Source organism: Canis lupus, chromosome 7 (genome assembly GCF_011100685.1).
Source record: "Canis lupus familiaris isolate Mischka breed German Shepherd chromosome 7, alternate assembly UU_Cfam_GSD_1.0, whole genome shotgun sequence".
NCBI classification, from domain to species: domain Eukaryota; kingdom Metazoa; phylum Chordata; class Mammalia; order Carnivora; family Canidae; genus Canis; species Canis lupus.
The window spans coordinates 39,404,145-39,423,479 of record NC_049228.1 but is presented as its reverse complement, the minus strand read 5'-3'; the positions used below and the strand labels follow the sequence as shown (position 1 = coordinate 39,423,479).

Here is a 19,335-nt window from a genome sequence, read left to right as displayed (position 1 = left end):
AAGAGCCTTCAGGTCCCAGTGAGGCTGAGCCACCAGGACACTAGACTGAGGCATTCATGGGAATCTTTCTAAATTAAGGGCTTAACAGAGCCAGCAGCTTTGCTTCAGGAGGTGAAGTAGGGAACAAAGTCACTCCCAGAGGGGCAGCTGCCACTCATTCATGTAAAGCCATGATGCCACTACAGCCAGTTAGCTGCATTCTTGAATATATCATTTCTTCTTGACATCCAGGGCTTCTCATCTTGCCTATCAGACTAGAGAATCACAAGACCTCCATGAAGATAGATTGGAATGGAAATGAAAAACATTTTAGATTTATCCATATTTGAATTTTGGCATATTTATTTAATATATTATTAAGAATAATCATTTCTTTAGTGCTATTACAATAGTCTAAAAGAGATGATCAGGGACTCTTTTTAAGAGCATCTGGCCCTTTCCTTCTTGCCTTAGTCCATTTGGGCTGAAATAGCAAAATACCATAGATGGAATGGTTTAAACAACAGATATTTATTTCTTACAGTTCTGGAGGCTGGGATCAACATGCTAGCTGATTTGGTTTCTGCTAAGAACAGTCTTCCTTGATAGATAGTCACTTTCTCACTCTGTCCTCACATAGTGGAGAGATGTTGAACTCTGAACTCCCTCTCCCTCTTCTTACAAGGACATTAACCACCCTCATGACCTCATCTAACCCTAATTACTCAAAGACCCCACTTCCAGTATTATCACACTGGGTGTCAGCCTCAGCATTTGAGTTTTACAGAGATGCAAACATTCTTCACTCCATGACACCAATTGTGATTGGGTTGGACAGAAGAAGATGGAATCAAGCAAATTTTGTAAGACATGAGGGACTTTGGACAATGAGTACCTAGTGGTTTTATTAACTAGATCAGGAAATAAGAGAAGCAACAATTATGAAAAGGTGTAGGTTAAATTATGTTGACTTTGAAAATCATGTGAGACATCCAGATGGAAGTATCTAATAGACCACTGAAATTTCACTTAGGCACATAGAACCAAAGACCAGGGAAAAGATGTACACATTAGGAAGTCATTAGAACTCAAATCATAGTTACTCACTCAAGTTGATGAGATTGGTAGGGCCAATGGGGGAGTGGGGTAGGGGAGGAGAGAGAGAGAAGGATGAATTAGGGAAGACTAAAATAGAAATGACATTCAAAACTCAAAAGAGAGAAGATAATAAAGAAGAAAGCTGAGATGAAACATATTACAGAAGCCAATCTTAGAGAAACGTACAGAAATAAAGGAGAATTGGAAAGAGATAAACTGTAAAATATCAAGAATTGAAAGTTATCCTTTGAATTTTAAAATTAGGAAATTTCTGTTTATTTTGACATTAACCTAGTCAATGGAAACAGAACCCAGATTATAATAAATTGAACAGTAATTTGAAGGAAGGGTTTCCAGACATAGAGATGTATTTGTAAATAAGAACCTTCAGATTTCAGTTTAGCTGAATCATCAGTAAACCAAAACTAAATCATAAATCTGCAACTTTGTTTTAGACTTGTGTTGGTGTGATGTTAGTAGGCCCAACAGGTGGAGGAAAGACAACAGTCAGAAGAATTTTAGAAAGAGCATTAACACTATCACCAGTTGAAGACCTCCTGTCAGTTACAGAAAGGGAATCTACTTCACAGGTAAATACTAAGTAATATGTTTCTCTATTTCTTCAGACCTTAATTTATACTTCAGTAACATTTTATGTCCTATTTACATAAGTATGTTTAATTTATTGCTAGGAATTTAGTAGTTAGGAATCATTGTAGTAAATTGGATTTTTTAAAAGATTCATTCATTCAGAGAGAGAGAGAGAGAGAGAGGCAGAGACATAGGCAGAGGGAGAGCAGGCTCCATGCAGGAAGCCCAACGCAGGACTCGATCCTGGGTCTCCAGGATCACACCCCGGGCTGCAGACGGCGCTAAACCGCTGCGCCACTGGGGCTGCCCAAATAGGATTTTTTTTATTTGAATTAAAACTAGTAATTACTAGTATAAAATAAATCTATTAAATTATATATTTATTTTGTAATTAGTCACCTTCACGGACTAGTTAAGTTGTAATTGTTTTTATAGGTGATCAATTGAATCATCTTCAAATGATTATAATTTTGTCTCTTGTAATATTTATATAATTTATATTCATTAACCCTCCAAGATAGTGTTAACTATAATAATATCTTGTTCCTTACTTTATCAGAAATGCAGTTTATATTGCTGTATTTAATATGATATTTGTTCTTCATGTATGGTAAATATTCTTTTATACTTTGGTAATTTTCTTCCATTCTCATTATACTTTGGTTTTTGACTTCTGTAATTTATGAAATAAATTATATATATAACACCCAGTGCTCACCATGACAAATGCCATCATTTGTCACCCCTCCTCCCCCCACCTCCTTCCAGCAGCCCTCAGTGTGCTCTCCATCATCTCCTATGGTTTGTCTCCTTCTTTTGTTCCCTCCTCCCCATATATTCATCCATTTTGTTTCTTAAATTTCACATATGTGTGAAATCATATGGTATTTTTATTCAATATAAAGTTAGATTCCAATAAATAGTGTGTACTTCAGTTATCTTATTTAAAGACTCAGCAGGATATTCCAAAAGTTTTAGAAAGTCAGGGTCTCAGTTCTGATGTTTTTTCAGCTAGTGTGCAGTTTCTTTCCATTTTCAGATGTTTGTTTCAGTAAGCAAGAAAATTTTTTTTTGTAGTTCTTAATAAATAACTCTTTCTCCTCCTTGATTAAATTTATTACAAAGCATCTTATTCTTTGGATGCTATTATAAATGGAATTAGAATTTCTTAATTTTTTGTGTTGTTGTTGAAGTGTGTTTGTTGCTGCTATTTAGAAATGCAACTGATATTTATGTGTTGATCTTGTATCCTACAAGTATGCTGGTTCATTTATAGCTCTAGTAGTTGTTTTGTAGATTCTTTGTAGATTTTCTATATATATAATCATGTCATATTTTTTTAAGATTTTATTTATTCATGAGAGACACACAGAGAGAGACAAGACAGAGGCAGAGGGAGAAGCAGGCTCCATGCAGGGAGCCTGATGTGGGACTTGATCCCGGGACTCCAGGATCACGCCTTGGGCTGAAGGCGGTGCTAAACCACTGAGCCACCCGGGCTGCCCTCATGTCATATTTAAATACAGATAATTTTACTTCTCTCTCTCTAATTTGGATGCTTTATATTTTTTTTCTCACCTAATTACCAGGCTAGAATTTTCAGTGCAGTGCTTAACAGCTTTGGTGAAAATGGGAATTCTTGCCTTGTGCTTGATTTTAGGGAGAAAGCTTTCAGTCTTTCATTATTGAGTATGAAGTCATCTCTGGGTTTTTTCATAAATGCTCCTGATTAAATAAGTAAGGAAGTTCCTTTCTATTTCTAGTTTGTTGAGTGTTTTTATCATGAAAGGGTGTGAAATTTTATCAAATGTTTTTTCTGCCTCTCTTTATGTGATCTTGTGGTTTGTTTCCTATGTTGTATTAATATGTTATATCACATTGATTGATTTTCTTCTGTTAAACCTGCCCCTCCATTCCTAAGATAAATCTCGTCTGGTCATGTGCTGTTACATTGAGTTTGCTAGCACTTTTTTGAGGATTTTTGCATCTCTGTTCAAAGGGATATAGTATGTAGTTTTCTTATGGTGTCTTTGTGTGGATTTGGTATCAGAATAATTCTAGCCTCATAGAATGTGTTGAGAAGCATCCTCTTCTTTTCTATTTTCTGCAAGAATTTGAGTAAAATTGATGTTAATTCATTGTCAGATGTTTGGTGAAACTCCTCTACCATCTGATTTTGGACTTACATTCTTGGAGATTTTGATTACTGATTCAATCTCTTTACTTGTTACAGATTTGTTGAGATTTTCTATTTCTTGAGTCAGTTTTGATAATTTTTGTTATTTCTAGGTATTTGTATCCTGCAGATTATATAATTTGGCATATAGTCATTCAAGTGTTTTTTTTTTTTTAAGATTTTATTTATTTGACACAGAGGGTGCACAACCAGGGAGAGTGGCAGAAGGCAAAGGGAGAAGGAGAAAGACTCTCTGCTGAGCAGGGAGCTTGATGCAGGACTTGACCCCAGGACCCTGAGATCATGACTTGAGCAGAAAACAGATGCTTCACTAACTGAGCCACCCAGGCGCCCCATAGTGTTTCTTATAATCCTTTTAATTTCTGCAAGGCACTAGTAATGTCCATACTTTATTTCTGATATTATTTATTTGTGTCTTTTTTATTTAATATTTCCTTTTTATTGAGGTATAATTGACATACAGTATTATATTATTTCAGGTGTACAACATAGTTATTTGACATTTACATATATTGTGAAATGATCACCACCAGTCTAGTTACCATGTCACTATACAAACTTAATACAGTATTGTTGACTCTGTTCTCCATGCTGTGCAGTGCTCCCTAGGACTTAGTTATTTTATAACTGGAACTTTGGACTTCTTGATTCCTTTCACTTATTTTGGTCCCCCTGCCAGTACCTTTCCCATTTGGCAACCACCCATATATTCTCTGTATCTATGAGTCTTGGGTTTGTTTTGTCTTTTGAAAAGATTCTACAGGGGATCCCTGAGTGGCTCAGTGGTTTAGTTCCTGCCTTCAGCCCAGGGTATGATCCTGGGGTCCCAAGATCAAGTCCCGCATCAGGCTTTCTGCATGCAGCCTACTTCTCCCTCTGCCTGTGTCTCTGCCTCTCTCTCTCTGTTTCTCATAAATAAATCTTTAAAAAAATAAAAAGATTCTACATGTAAGTGAGGTCATGTGGTATTTGTCTTCCTCTTTGTAACTTATTTCCTGAGCATAACCCCAAGATCCATCTGTGTTGTTACAAATGGAAAGATTTATTCTTTTTTTAATGACTGAGGATTCCATCATGTATACACTTTGTGTGTGTGTGTGTGTGTGTGTGTGTGTGTGTTCGTGCATGTATACACACCACATCTTCTTTATCCATTCATCCATCAGTGGACATTTAAGTTGCCTCTATATTTTGGTCATTGTAAGTGATGTTGAGCATAGGGGTACATATAACTTTTCAAATTAGTGTTTTTGTTTTCTTCCAATAGATACCAAGTAGTGGAATTGCCAGATCATTTATTAATGATCAGAAATTATTAGGATCTCTTTCTTTGGAGTGAAAGACCTCTTCTAAAACTTTTGATATTAACAGTGTAAAAATTTAAATAATTGTATTATAGTTGATGCCTTTAAGAAACCACACTGGATTTTTTCAGATTTCAGGAAGAAAAGGAAAAGTAGATATTTGTGTTTTAAATCCAAAGTGTATCACTGTTAGTGAACTATATGGACAACTGGATCCTAATACTATGGAATGGACTGATGGATTGTTATCAACAGCAGTTCGGAATTATGTATATTTTAACAATGCAAGGAACTTAAAGAAAAACAGTGATTTCGGATTGAAATCAAGAATCTCAGATGCATCTAATGTAAGTTAATATGGAAGGATTATTTTTTACTATTGTGGATAAAATATTTTTATCCATTGTTTAAAGCATTTAAGCATTATTAGATCCTTACCAGTATAAAAGTAAATTTAAAAATCAGTTTTAAAAAGGAGAAAAATTATAAGCTATAAAAAACTGAGATAATATGCTAGTGTGTCTTAAAATGGTTGATAAACAATAAAATGAAAGATACTGGCTTTTAAATTAACATAGAGTGGAATAAGTGTAAGCAGAGGATGATCTAGTCATTCTGACACCACTAGTATATCTTACAAATTAATGAAGTATGAACATAATTCAATGGCAAGGTAAATAAAGTTTTTGATACAAAATTCATCATATAATTGTAAATAGAAAGAAAAAATTTGAATGTTGTATTCTCATAAGTTATAAGTAGAAATTACTAGTAAATTTCATTAGCCAAAATATAATGGAAGAATGACATTTAGAACCAAACAGATAAGCAAAGGTTTTTTTCAGGTTTTATTTATTTATTCATGAGAGACAGAGAGAGAGAGGCAGAGTGAGAGGTGGGCCGGATGCAGGACTCGATCCCAGGACCAAGGATCATGACCAGAGCCTAAGGCAGATGCTCAGCCACTAAGCCACCCAGGTGCCTGCAAAGATTTTTTTTAAGTTTTTACTTAAATTCCAGTTAGTTAACAGAGTATGATATTAGTTCCAGGTGGACACCATAGTGATTCAGTACTTGCATACTTCACCTGGTGCTCATCTTAATCCTCATCACCTATTACTCCCATTCAGTGGCCTCTCTGGTGACCAGCAGTGTGGTCTCTAGAGTTAAGAGTCTTTTTCTTGGCTTCTCTCTCTCTCTCTCTTCTTTTTTCACTATGCTCATTTGTTTTGTTCTTAAATTCCACTTATGAGTAATGTATAGAATTGTTGAATCACTGTATTGTACACCTGAAACTAATATAACTCTATGTTTACTACACTGGAATTAAAATTAAAAAGAAGGCAATATTAACTCTTCCAATCCATTTTTTTTAAAATACAAGTCCCTTATCAGGGACTATGATTTACAAACACTTTCTTTCATTTTGTGGGTTGTCTTTATTTTCTTGATATCCTTTGAAACAAAAGCTTTTAACCTTGATGAAGTTCAGTCTGTTTTTTTCTTTTGCCACATTTGTTTTTTTTGATATCATATCTGAAGACAGTTTTGTATAATTCAAGGTCAAAAGACTTTCTTCTGTGCTTTGTTTGTAAGAGTTTTATAGTTTCCACTTTTAAATTTAGGTCTTTGGTCTGTTTTGAGTTGATTTTTGTGTGTGGTATAAGGAAGGGATTCTGATTCATTCTAAAATTTTAGAATTATGACATAATAAAATTTTAAAACTATCATGAAGGAGGGGGAAAATACCCACCAAAATATCCACCGTGATTCTTTATAGGTGGTAGAAATTCAGAGCAGTTGCTATCTTCTTTGTCCTTTAACAGTATTATTTTAATGTTATATAACAAGCATGTACTTAACTGTATGGGAGGGACTAAGAGAATTCTCTATAAGAAATAGCCTGTGATCACCTCTTAGCTGAGCCACACTGTGTTGCTTCTGTGGGTCTTACAGCAACAGAACCTTCTGCCTTTCCCATTTTCATACTCAAGAGACCATATTGGCATATAGTCCATTTGGATTGGAAAGTGTGATCAAACAAATATTATTGCTTACATATTTTAGGTCTTCAAACTTGATTCCTCTGATGCAGCAGATACTGACATTCATGTGTTTGAGGAGGTGGGGAAAGATGTCAACATTCCAGAAGGTCAGAGTAAGTGTTACTAAGATTCGGTAAAGTGACTGATTAACAGAGGAGACAAACTGAACCAAACGAGCTTTATTGCTAACTTTAAAAACATTTTTTTAGTGATATTTTGTTCTTATACTATTTATTTTTTTCTTCATTCGTTTATTTAGAATCTGTGTAGTGTTACCACATACTGTGGTATATTCATCTATCCTTATGTTATAGAAGCAGTAGGTCTTATTAAGCCTTTTCAGTTTATAAATGAACATTAATATCTCACAAGAACCATATAGATATTAAAGGTAAAAGTAATATTGTGTGGAAACCTACAATAGCATTGCCTCTGAAGTGGGACTCCACACAGTCTATATAATACAACCCAAGCATACCCCTCTAAAAAGAATTGCACATCCACCGTGTACTACTTTGCAGTGTGCCAGGGGCCAGAGAGTGTGTACAGTGAGGTTCCTAGAGCCCCCTTAGTCTCTCACTGCTCCAGGCTGAACCTTCAGCCACACACTCATTGTTTTGTTCTTAAATTCCACTTATGAGTAATGTATAGAATTGTTGAATCAGCCATATGCCAATCTTTCAGACTTTGAAAGAGGCTTCTGCTATTGCTTTTACATTTCTAGAATTCCTTAGTTTGTGTGTGTCACTTCTTGGCATTTGAGTTAGGAGAGCATAGTCTTTGGGCATAGTGAGTCCCCTTCCTAGGGCTTTAAGACAGGCACCAAGGCAAGTATTTCCACCAGTCAAAGCCTCTAGCATCCTGATTCTCCTCCCTCTTCTGCTGGGATTCTAATGTTCACAGGCAGCTAGCTATTTTGTACCTCCACAGTGACCCTCACATCCCTCCTCTATCTTGACCAATGAGTTTTTTACAACCGTGGAGCAAGGTGGTGCCTGTAGTGTATGGAAAGAGGAATAAATGGGGTCACAGTATGAATTACTCTGAAATCTATTTGGTTCTTTCTTTGAAGGGCATCTACTTCTGTGCTCTGTTTTCCCTTCCATGCAGAAGGGGGAAACTCACAAACTATATTATTGTGGAAAAGATAAATCCATGGATCTCTCTCTTATCCAGAATGTAAGGGCTAATGATACAATGCAGTAATCTAAGAATATTGAAACAATATTTAAAGAATTACTAAGGTGTATGGTGTAGATAGGGTTGTTTTTATTTAATAGATATTAGAAACTGCATATAAACATATTAAGTCTAGTATTTTCTAGGATATCATTTTTCCAAACAAAATAGAAAATTTGCAAGGTTGTAATAAAAGAAGACTGAGATTATTCTCAGTTACATTAAAAATACCTTTCTCTGCAGACTATGAGTGGCAGTGGATTATTTTAGATGGTCCAGTGGATACCTTCTGGGTAGAAAATCTAAACTCCATGCTGGATGATACTAGAACATTATGCCTAGCAAACAGTGAGCGAATAACCTTAACTAATAAAATACGAGTGATTTTTGAAGTAGACAGTCTTTCTCAGGCCAGTCCTGCTACTGTCAGCCGATGTGCAATGGTCTATATGGTAAGTTTCCAAAAGCATATTTCTTAAAATGTATTGTTTAGCCATCGTCTACAGCATTTTTAATGACTGTTTATCAATACCCCTGGACTCAGAGGTGATCAAAATAGTTTTGTGTTCCCTAAAGCCTCTAACCCAGAAATGAATAGGAGAGTAAATAGGACTATTTAAACTAGGACTGCTCCGTCACTGGAATGTCAATATTTTCCACAGCCGTGAGCAAGTAGTGCCCTTAATAGGCAGGATAGGCTGCTGGTGTGGATTCTTTTCTAGTAGAGGAAGACTGCCGTGAAGCCTTTCCATACCTGCTCTATGACCCTCAGGATTCGTGGAACACAGGACAGTGGTGAGGGAAATGGAAGACACAGCAAAGAATTCTTTTTTTAAAATTTAAGTTGAATTAACTAACGTATAGTGTATTATTGGTTTCAGATTTAGAACTTAGTGATTCATCAGTTGCATATAACACCCAGTGCTCATCACACATCACATGCCCTCCTTACTGCCAATCACCAGTGACCCCATCCCCCACCCCGCTCCCCTCCAATGACCCTCAGTTTGTTTCCTGTGATTAAGAGTCTCTCATAGTTGAGAATAGATCATTCTTTAAGCTGTTCTGATCAGTTGCACTTTGATGAATGATGATTCTGATCCATATTTTGTGTGGGGCAGCAGTGAACTAAAGAGATGGTAAGTAAGAAGATGGGCACTGTATTTTTCTTTATTCATGTAAAATTATTTTGTACTTTGTATTGTTAGGATCCTGTTGATCTGGGATGGGAGCCTTATGTTAAGTCATGGCTTTTGAAAACTTCAGAAATTATGAATCAAACAGGAGTGAGTTGTCTTGAATTCATGTTTAAAAATAGTGTCACAGATGGACTACAGTTTATAAAGAAGCATCAGAAATATCAGCCATTTCCTGTCCAAGATATAATGACTGTTATAACTCTGTGCAGAATTCTTGATGCTTTCTTTGACTTCATGAGTAAAAATGGAGGCTTTGGAAAATGTGAGTTTCCTTCTTACATGATGTGATCTTGTATTTCACCTCATCAATGCCAATGATTTATCACCTTCTATTAAGTCTTATAAAAGAAAACAAAGGAAGACCATGAATTTTTAGTCACCTTGAACCAACAACAGACATAGAACAGCCTAGGATCATTCATAAAGGAGCATGTCATTAATGTAAAGTAATATCATATGTATGTTGAAGGGTCACTGAAATGACTAGAAGGAGTTCTAAGAAGGTCTCTATTCAGAAAGAATGCTTTTGGTATGTTTTAAAAATTCTCAGAGATAGAAATAGTGGGGGAAATGTGTCCAGAATCCTAGGTGTGAGATGTAATCATGCAAAGCTATAAACATGGAGTGTAGTAAAACGTGCAAGGTGAGAGCAAAGGATTCAGAAAATAGTGTAGCATTGTAGGTAAACGTGTGGTTTTCAGGCTGAGGATGCCAATCTTCAGACCCTAGTTCTGTCTGGTTCGCAGTGAGACAGGTCATTAGCACAGGCTCCCAGCTCTGCTTCCAAAACCCAGCTGTAGATCCGTCAAACTAACAGACATTGTGAGAAATCCCTGGGGTGACAAGATGGCTAATGTCCCAGTTGGGGGAAGCAGTAGTCCTGAGCAGAAGAGAGCTGTATACCAGGAATGGGAGAATATCTAGCTTTGGCATCTCCCCTTCTCGCAGCTCTGAACAGACCATCGTCCTTCCCTTTACCAGCCAGCACACCACAGCCCAGCTAGGGGCAGTAACCACATAGCATGTTGGCAGCGAAGCCTGACTATGTTAAGGAGCAGCTAAGAGCATATTTCTTCCTACTGCTGAAGCCCTTCACATCTTAAAGTCTAAGTGGTTAAGAGAAAGAGAAGGCATTTGAAAAAGAGCAGTGTCAGTGTGGATACAAGTTAACACATGCCTCTCCTGCCTTGAAGAGTGTCCACTGCCTCTCCAGATGCACAGTTCTAAATTCATCAGAAGCATAAGTCAGGGAAGTGGGAGTATTAGAAACAAAGCAAGAAGTAGTTAAAAGAAGGATCATAATCAATGGGTTGAATCTTGATGTGGCTAGCTAGATGACAGCTCAGCCAAGGAGCAATCCTGGATCACAACAGGAAATGCCAAAGAGAGAAAGTATCATGTATGTGTACATGCACACTTCAATAGAACTAACTATATTAGAGATGCAGTTATTTACATACTATATATGCATATGTGTACATAAGTATGTGTGTGTGTATTTAGTTGAAAGATGATTGAAACTTTAGCATCCGTATAATTGAACCTCCACAAAGAAATTTTTTAAATAAATAGAAGGGAGGAAATACTTCAAGAAATAATTACCAAGGTGTTTTGGAATTTGAGAAAGTAGAAGACATAAGATTAAATAGGATTCTGAATATTAAATAGAATAGAAAAGTAAAAATGTACATCTAGATATATTATATTGATATATTGCCCCCACCCTCAGTTTTTAGTTGCTCTGCTCTTTTGGTTTGTGGGGGTTTTGTTTGTTGTTTTTTCTTCATATTTCAGTTTAAACTTTTGTTGATTCATATTCCAAATCACTGACTCTTTGCTGCATCCTGTCTACTGTACAAGCTCTTTGAAAGGATTCTCATCTCCATTATTGTGATTTTTATTTCTAGCATTTCCATTTGACTCTTTTTATAGTGCTCAGTGGTCTGCTAAAATTCTCTTCACTTTACATCAGGTGTGTTAAAAGATTTTGTTTATTTGTTTGACAGAGTGGGAGAGCACAAGCAGGGGGAGCAGCAGGCAGAGGGAGAAGCGGACTGCCCGCTTAGCAGGAAGCCCAATGCCGGGCTTGATCCCAGGACCCTGAGATCATGACCTGAGCCAAAGGCAGATGCCTCCATCAGGTGTTTTACAGTATTATTGTAGTTTCTTTAATTCTCCAACATCTGGGCCATGTCTGGATCTGTTCTTTTTTTTTTTTTTTTTTTTTTTTTTTAAAGATTTTATTTGTTTACTCATGACAGACACAGAGAGAGAGAGGCAGAGACACAGGCAGAGGGAAAAGCAGGCCCCATGCAGGTAGCCCGACGCAGGCCTCGATCCTGGACCCCGGCATCAGGCCCTGAGCCAAAGGCCAACCCGCTGAGCCACCCAGACGTCCCTGGATCTGTTCTATTGACTGCTTCATATCCTGGCAACAGGACTCTTTTTTCATGTTTATTTTTGTGTCCCATACTTTTTAATTGAATGCCAGATATTGTGGGTAGAGGAAGAGTAGAGACAGGTATATTGAGTTTATATCTGAAAATGGTTACACCTTTTCTTCTGCCAGATTGTTGAGTTAATGGTGGGGAGGACTGAGTCTGTATTGACCAAGATATAACTTTCATTGTTACTCATAGTTAGCTTCAGTGCACCTGAGCCTGGGGCCTGGGGTTTCTCAGCAAAGAAACAATTTGTTGTGATTTAAGGCTATCTAAGATTAAAGAGAGATTCTAAGAAACTCCAGAGAGAAAAATCCAATAGAATTATAAGAAGAGTTTAACACAAGATTTCTCAATAGTGATACTGACTGACGGGAAAAAAATAATGTATTATGTTCACAGTGTTTTATATGTAGCTAATTAAATATATTCTCAGATCTGCAAAGCCTGAAAAAGCTTAACACAAGATATTTTTGGAGTAATTCAGTACTGTAAGAAATGGATAAAGGAGAATTATATGAAATATGGAAATTAGATGTGATTAAATAATTTAGTAAAACTTAATGCAATCAGAGTAAGCAAAGAATACTTCTCAAAAGTATTAACATAAAAACCCAGAACAAAACTTAATTTTTTTTAAGATTTTATTTATTCATGAGAGGCACAGAGAGAGAGAGAGAGAGAGGCAGAGACACAGGCAGAGGGAGAAGCAGGCTCCATGCAGGGACCCCAATGCGGGACTCGATCCTGGGACTCCAGGATCACACCCTGGGCTGAAGGCGGTGCTAAACTGCTGAGCCACCCGGGCTGCCCCAGAACAAAATTTTAGACAATTCCAACATAAAGTGGATAGGAAGGGAAGGAGGTGGTAGTTCAAAGAAAGCTGAGAGAGAACTATTACCTGCACTGTTTGAGGGGGAGGAAAAAAAAAAGAGAAGTCTAAAAAAGTGATGGGGAAGAATAAACATAAGTATAATCTTAATGTGTAGTGGTTAAGCCTCAGAAGAATAATAGAATCAATAGCATGGTACCTGGGTGGCTCAGTTGGTTAGGCATCCAACTCTTGGTTAGCCCCATGTCAGGTTCTGTACTCAGGAGGAATCTGCTGGAGATTCTCTCTGTCTACCCCTTCCCCTCTTGCTTGCTCTCTAAAAAAAAAAAAAAAAAAAAAATCTTAAAAAAAAATAGAATCCATAGCTTTATATATGCAAAGGAATATTTGTTCTTTACAATAGAGGGTAGCAAAATAAATGAAAAGAAAGAAATTTGAATAACAAAAAAACCCAATCCAACTTTAACAATAATTACAATAATAAAAATGAATGAAACTCCCTCATTTAAAAGATAGAAACTGATTTCAAATTTTTTGTAGGTTATTTTTAAATTTCAAGTTTTTATTTAAATTTAAGTTAGTTAACATATACTGTAATTCTGTTAACAGGTATAGAATTCAGTGATTCACCATTTATATATTCACACCCAGTGCTCATCATAAGTGCCCACCTTAATCCTCAACACCTATCTAGCCCATCTTCCTCCCTCCATCAGCCCTCAGTTTGTTCTTTATAGTTACGAGTCTTTCTGGTTTGCTGCCCTCTCTTTTCTTTTTAAGCTGATTCAATTTGGGGGCCCCTGGGTGGCTCGGTCAGTTAAGCACTGTCTTTGGCTCAGGTCATGATGAGTCAGGCTCCTGCTCAGCAAGGAGTCTACTTCTCCCTCCCCCTGCTCTTGTGCTCTTGCTTGCATGCTCGCTCTCTCTCTCTCTCTCTCTCTCTCTCTCTCTCTCCCCCCCCCCCAAATAAAGTCTTAAAAAAAACGGATTAAATTTTAAAACAAATAGAAACTTTTTCTCTACAAGTATCATCATTAAACCAAAATGATACAAATGGAGCATGCACTTTGGTTAAACAGTTTGGCAGTTCCTATAATGTGAAACATAGTTACTATATGACCCAACAAATCCACTCCTAAAAAATATACCCAAAAGAAAGAGAAATGTGTCCATGCAAAAAGTTGGACACAGATGTCTTTAGCACCATTATTCATAATAGTCCAAAAGTGGAAACAACCCTAATTCCTATCAACTATTAAATGGATAAAGAAAGTTGTGGTTTACCCACATGACCCAATTATTGGGGCCTAATAAGAAATGAAGTATTGATGCACAGAATGGATGAACCTTGAAAACATTGTGTTAAGTTAAAGAAGCCAGTCACAAAGACCTTATACTGTAAGACTCCATTTATATGAGATGCCCAGAATAAGTGAATATGAAATAGGTTGTGCTTGCCAGAGGTTGGGGGAAGGAGGAAATAGGAAGCTCTGCTAATGGGCAAAGAGTTTCTTTTTGGAGTGATGAAAACATTCTAAAATTATAGTGGTGATATCTGCACACCTCTGATTATACTAAAAACCACCAAATTGTGCACTTTAAAAGGGCAAATTCTGTAATATGTGAATTCTATCTCCATCTGTTATTTATAAAAATGGATATGGAAAGGCTGGAATAAGGGACAGAAATAAGATAAATAATGTAAATACAAATAGAAAGAAAACCAAGCTGTCAATTTAAGTATTTGCTCAAATTTTATTTTAGCATGAAAATTGTCTTAAGCAATAAAAAGAGTAAGACATATTAAGAACATACTGGAAGATAAATATAGCAGATTATTGATACATACACACACACACACACAGAGGGAGGGGGAGTGAAAGACAATAGAAGAACTAAGTGTTAAATAAAGCAAATCTCAGTGATCACAAACATGTTAGCAACCTCTCTTCGAAGGCCCTCCAGGTAGCACGCAAAGAAATCCTTATATCCTGCAACTGAAGGGATATGAAAGCTCCAGGCCAGGACTCAGTAATTAGAGTGGTGACGCTTTAGAAATATTAAATGACCAACTCTGACACTCAGAGTGGATCGCATCTGAGCAAACATCACCCTAAATATTGACACACCCCTCTGACTCAGTACACCAAGGCATGCATTCTTAATAAGCTCAGTGATGGCTCTGTAGACTAGAGCTAATGGTAGGATGGCCATTGCTGAACTCATCTCCCTGGAGGGTCTCATATAGCCCTTACCCCCAGAAACCAGAAGAATTCAGCCAAGCAGGGGTGGGAGGTGCAGTAGATGATTCTCAGAGTTACCAAGATTGTTAGTGGAATGTTGCATCCCTCGGGGCAAAATATATGGGCAACCAACTCGGTACCACCAGCTTGTATTGTGAGAAGTCAAAGGTGAGTTAGGAGGTTGAGGGTAGCTGCCTCAGTAAAAAGTTGTGATCCCTTGTCCATTTCCAAACCCAAGCCAGCTTTCAGGCCCAGAACTCATTGAATCAAGAAGAGGCTGGGACCTTCTGCAGTATCATGGAAAGTACTTATAAAAATAATTACATGGATCCTTCTCCAAAGGGGACTTCAGCCATTTACCTGAGTAACTCATACTAGGGAGAGAGGAATAATCAAAGATCTATAGAACTGTGGACACAGGCTCTGACTGATACAGATATCCAGAAACCTAGAGCATCTTGTCGCTCTCCTTCTGTAAGAGTGGGGGGCCTGAGGGCTAGATAATAAATACAACAGGGAATTTTGACCAGGGTTCAGTTTACTGAACTCAGAACTGAGAATTCTACTGGGAATTAAGAATTTAATTTTTTAATGCTATTAAGTTTTAAAATCTTAATTTCCAGTTTATTGCTGGTACATACAAATACAATTGATATTTTATATTGACTTTTTGTCTTACATATGTGTTAATGTACATTTCATTAGCTTTTGTAGTTTCCTTTGGATTTACCATGTAGATGATCATGTCGACTGTGAATAAAGACATGAGTACTTTATTTCCAATCAGCGCTTGTTTTATTTCTTGTATTTGTCTCATAGTACTGGGTAGGACCTACAATTCAAAGTTCCATAGATATTTTGAGAGCAGACATGCCATTTTTTCCCCTATCTGAAGGAGAAAGCCTTCATTTTTCACTATTTCAGTATCATTTTAACCATAGGTTTCTTCCGTAGACATCCTTTTTCAAGTTGAGGAAGCTTATTACTATTTCCAGTTTGCTAAGAGATTTTCTTTATCATGAATAGTATTGATCTTATTTGTTTTTTTCTGCATATATTGAGATTATTAATTTTTTTAAATAAAGCATTCTCTAATTTCCTTTGTGATTTATTTGTCCTATGGTTGTTTAGAAATGTGGAGTTTATTTCCAAATATTTAGGGATTTCTAGATGTCTTTTTGTTATTTCTAGTTTAATTTTTCCTGTTATAAAATGTGCTTTGCATGATTCTAGTGTTTTAAGTTTATTGAAACTTGTTTTATAGCCCAGAAGTTACCTGTCTGGGTGAATATAACTGTGCACTTGAAAACAAGAAGTATTCTTCATTTGTTGAATGAAATATTCTAGAAATATCAACTTAGTCTAGTTGATAGTTTTGCTCAAATTTTCAATATCCTTTCTAATTTTCCTTTTATACATTCTTATCCATTATAATGAAAAAGGAGTATTAAAATCTCAATCTGCAATTGTGGTTTGTCTGTGTATCTCTTTTTAGTTCTGCAAGTTTTCCCTTTGTGTATGTTGAAGCTGTTATTAGGTGCCTACATTTAGACGTATTCTCTTCTTAATGAATTGAATCCTTGTTAATTATTTCTTTATCTCTAAGTAATTACCCTTTCTCTAAAATCAGCTTTGCCTGATATTAACATAGCCACTTCTGCTATACTGCTTTCCATTCTTTTACTTCTAACCTATGTTTTTGCGTTTGAAGTGCCTTTCCTGTTGACAGCCTGTATTTGGTTGTCACTTTGTTATCATCTGATGGTCTCGGGCTTTCAGCTGGAGCATTTGGACCATTTATTTAATATGTAATGCTATATATTACATAACATCAGATAAATACAAGAGCACTTTGAGACTACAAAAAATTATTCAACAATATGAAAAATAAATATAACTTCTAAAAATGCTAGTCAATGAATGGAAAACTGAGTGGATGGGCTAATGCTGACTCAGTTTTATGTAATGCTAAAAAGAGAATTAGCAGACCAATATATAAAAAAATATGGCACTATGACAGGTTAAAAGACAGGGCAAATTGAGACAGAGAAATCCTCACATATATTTGTTTGGAGTTCCAGAAAAAATCTTGAGGAAAAAGCTATATGCAAAAAGTAGATGTGTGAGAATTTTCCAGAACTGATAAAATACATATATTCTCAGTACAGAAAGTGAAACAAATCTCAAGCAAGACAAATAAAGTGAAACACTCACCTACATTTACCAACATGAAACTACTGAGCACCAAAGACAAGAATACATTTGAAAGGTAGAGAAAAAGGATGGATTACCTACTAAGGAATCATAATTGGATTGACAAGAGACTTTTCAACAACAAAAAAGGAAGCCAGAAAACAATATATAATAGGCTGAGAAAAAAGTGACTATTAATTCAGAAGTGGTAGTCAGTTTGCCTTCCATTTTAAAATGATAAAGACCACTTGTATTTTCAGACAAAACATTTGAGAGAGTTCACCATAACAGACCATAATTAAAGGAACTTCTAAAGTATGTGCTTCAGGTAGAATGAAAATTATCTCAGAAGAAATATCTGGGGTTAAAGAAAAAAAAACATGAAAAACAGAGATGATTTAAACAAAATAAATGACAAAAGTAGCACAACAGATGAATAAGAATAAACATTTTAATTATGTTGGATCAATTAATTATCTGTATTTTTTTAAAAGGGCTTTTTGCCTCCATTAAACACAAAAATAAATCTGGTAGGTTAAAGTGTCTAGTTGAAAAAAATGATACTTGAGAATTTTTAGAAGGAAATATAGTAGGATTTGTTCATGATATTGAATTGATTGATATTGGATTTACACTTGACGTATTTTTCCGTATAAAATTAAAACTATGTGTTTCTCAAAAAGCAGCAAAAATTTGAAAGACAAGCCCCAGACTATAACACAAATAACCAACAAAATATCCAATATATATAAAGTACATGGATTAAAAGCTACATGTATCAACATGCTTGATGATCCACAAACATAATGAGTAGAATAAAGCGAACTGTACAAGTACATACATTTGACACAATTTATGTAAAATTTTAAAGTCATAGAAAGTGAAACTATGTATTTTAAAGAGACTTACTACTGAAATTATTTTCATTGCTCATGAAAATAATAAAACAACAAATTCAACCTGATAACATCTACAGGAAACAGGAATGTCAACAGAGAATGGTAGCCAGAGGTCTACAGATATATTTGTGATGCTTCATATCCTAAGCTGGATGGACTATTAAAAAACATTTATTGTTTAATTTATACTTTTTATATACTTTTGTCTATTGCACAATAAGTATCTTTTATGAAATGTATAGCTGTCATACTATGAAGGTAAAACAGTTCAATAAAAACAGTGATCAAAATAATGAAACTTAAGAAAAGGGAGAAACAACATGTTTAAACACTGCAAATAAAATGATAAATATATCATGATTGCAATGAAGATAGATTCTCAAATTCAATTTTTCAACGCTACTATAAAAGACACACTTAAATCATAATGAAATAAAGATTGAAAGCAAAGTAATGGAAAATATACAAGAAAACCATCAACAGTACCTGCCATGTATGTTTTATATGTACATATTCATCTATATATGGGTTGGCAATAGTAATAGGAGACAAAAGGAGTTGTAAGCTAAAAACACTGGAGAGGGAATGCCTAGGTGGTTCAGTGGTTGAGCGTCTGCCTTAGGTCATGATCCTGGAGTTCCGGGATCGAGTCCCACATCGGGCTTTCCGTGGAGAGCCTGCTTCTCCCTCTGCCTGTGTCTCTCATGAATAAATAAATAAATAAAATATTTTTTAAAAACTGGAGGGAAAAAGGAAGGGCATTTTCTGTTGGTAATCGTAACTATCTACTAAAAAAATAATACAATTATGAGCCATTTATGTATTAACAATACATAATATTACATAATTAACAACATGGCCTCAAAATATTTAAATCAAAAACAGACAGAATGGTAAGAAGTTTTCAAATCCACACTTCCAGTAAAAAGAATTGTTTGATGATTTGAGATTTATTTTACAATTTTATTGAGATATCATGACATCCATCACTGAATAAGTTTAAGACACACAGCATGATGGTTTGATTTATATCTATTGTGAAATGATTAATACATTAGGTTCAGTTAACATCCATCTTCTTATATACATACAATAATAATGAAGAAAAAATTGATTTTTTTCATGGTTTTATTCT

At 35.7% G+C, this 19,335-nt stretch overlaps 1 protein-coding gene across 18 annotated transcripts in view; it reads left to right on the top strand.

Moving 5' to 3' along the window:
• DNAH14 (dynein axonemal heavy chain 14) overlaps positions 1–19,335 on the top strand; it is a 333,811-nt gene that overhangs the window by 172,746 nt on the left and 141,730 nt on the right. For 17 of the 18 annotated variants that reach the window (XR_005362291.1, XR_005362292.1, XM_038542857.1 and 14 more), the window contains 5 exons: positions 1,533–1,667; positions 5,301–5,516; positions 7,237–7,327; positions 8,637–8,845; positions 9,602–9,854. Coding sequence is in view for 16 of the 18 variants with exons in the window: in XM_038542857.1 (XP_038398785.1) it covers positions 1,533–1,667; positions 5,301–5,516; positions 7,237–7,327; positions 8,637–8,845; positions 9,602–9,854 (904 nt within the window). In the remaining 2 variants the exon portion in view is untranslated. The remainder of the gene's footprint in view (positions 1–1,532; positions 1,668–5,300; positions 5,517–7,236; positions 7,328–8,636; positions 8,846–9,601; positions 9,855–19,335) is intronic. The other variant, XM_038542865.1, reaches the window with a different exon arrangement.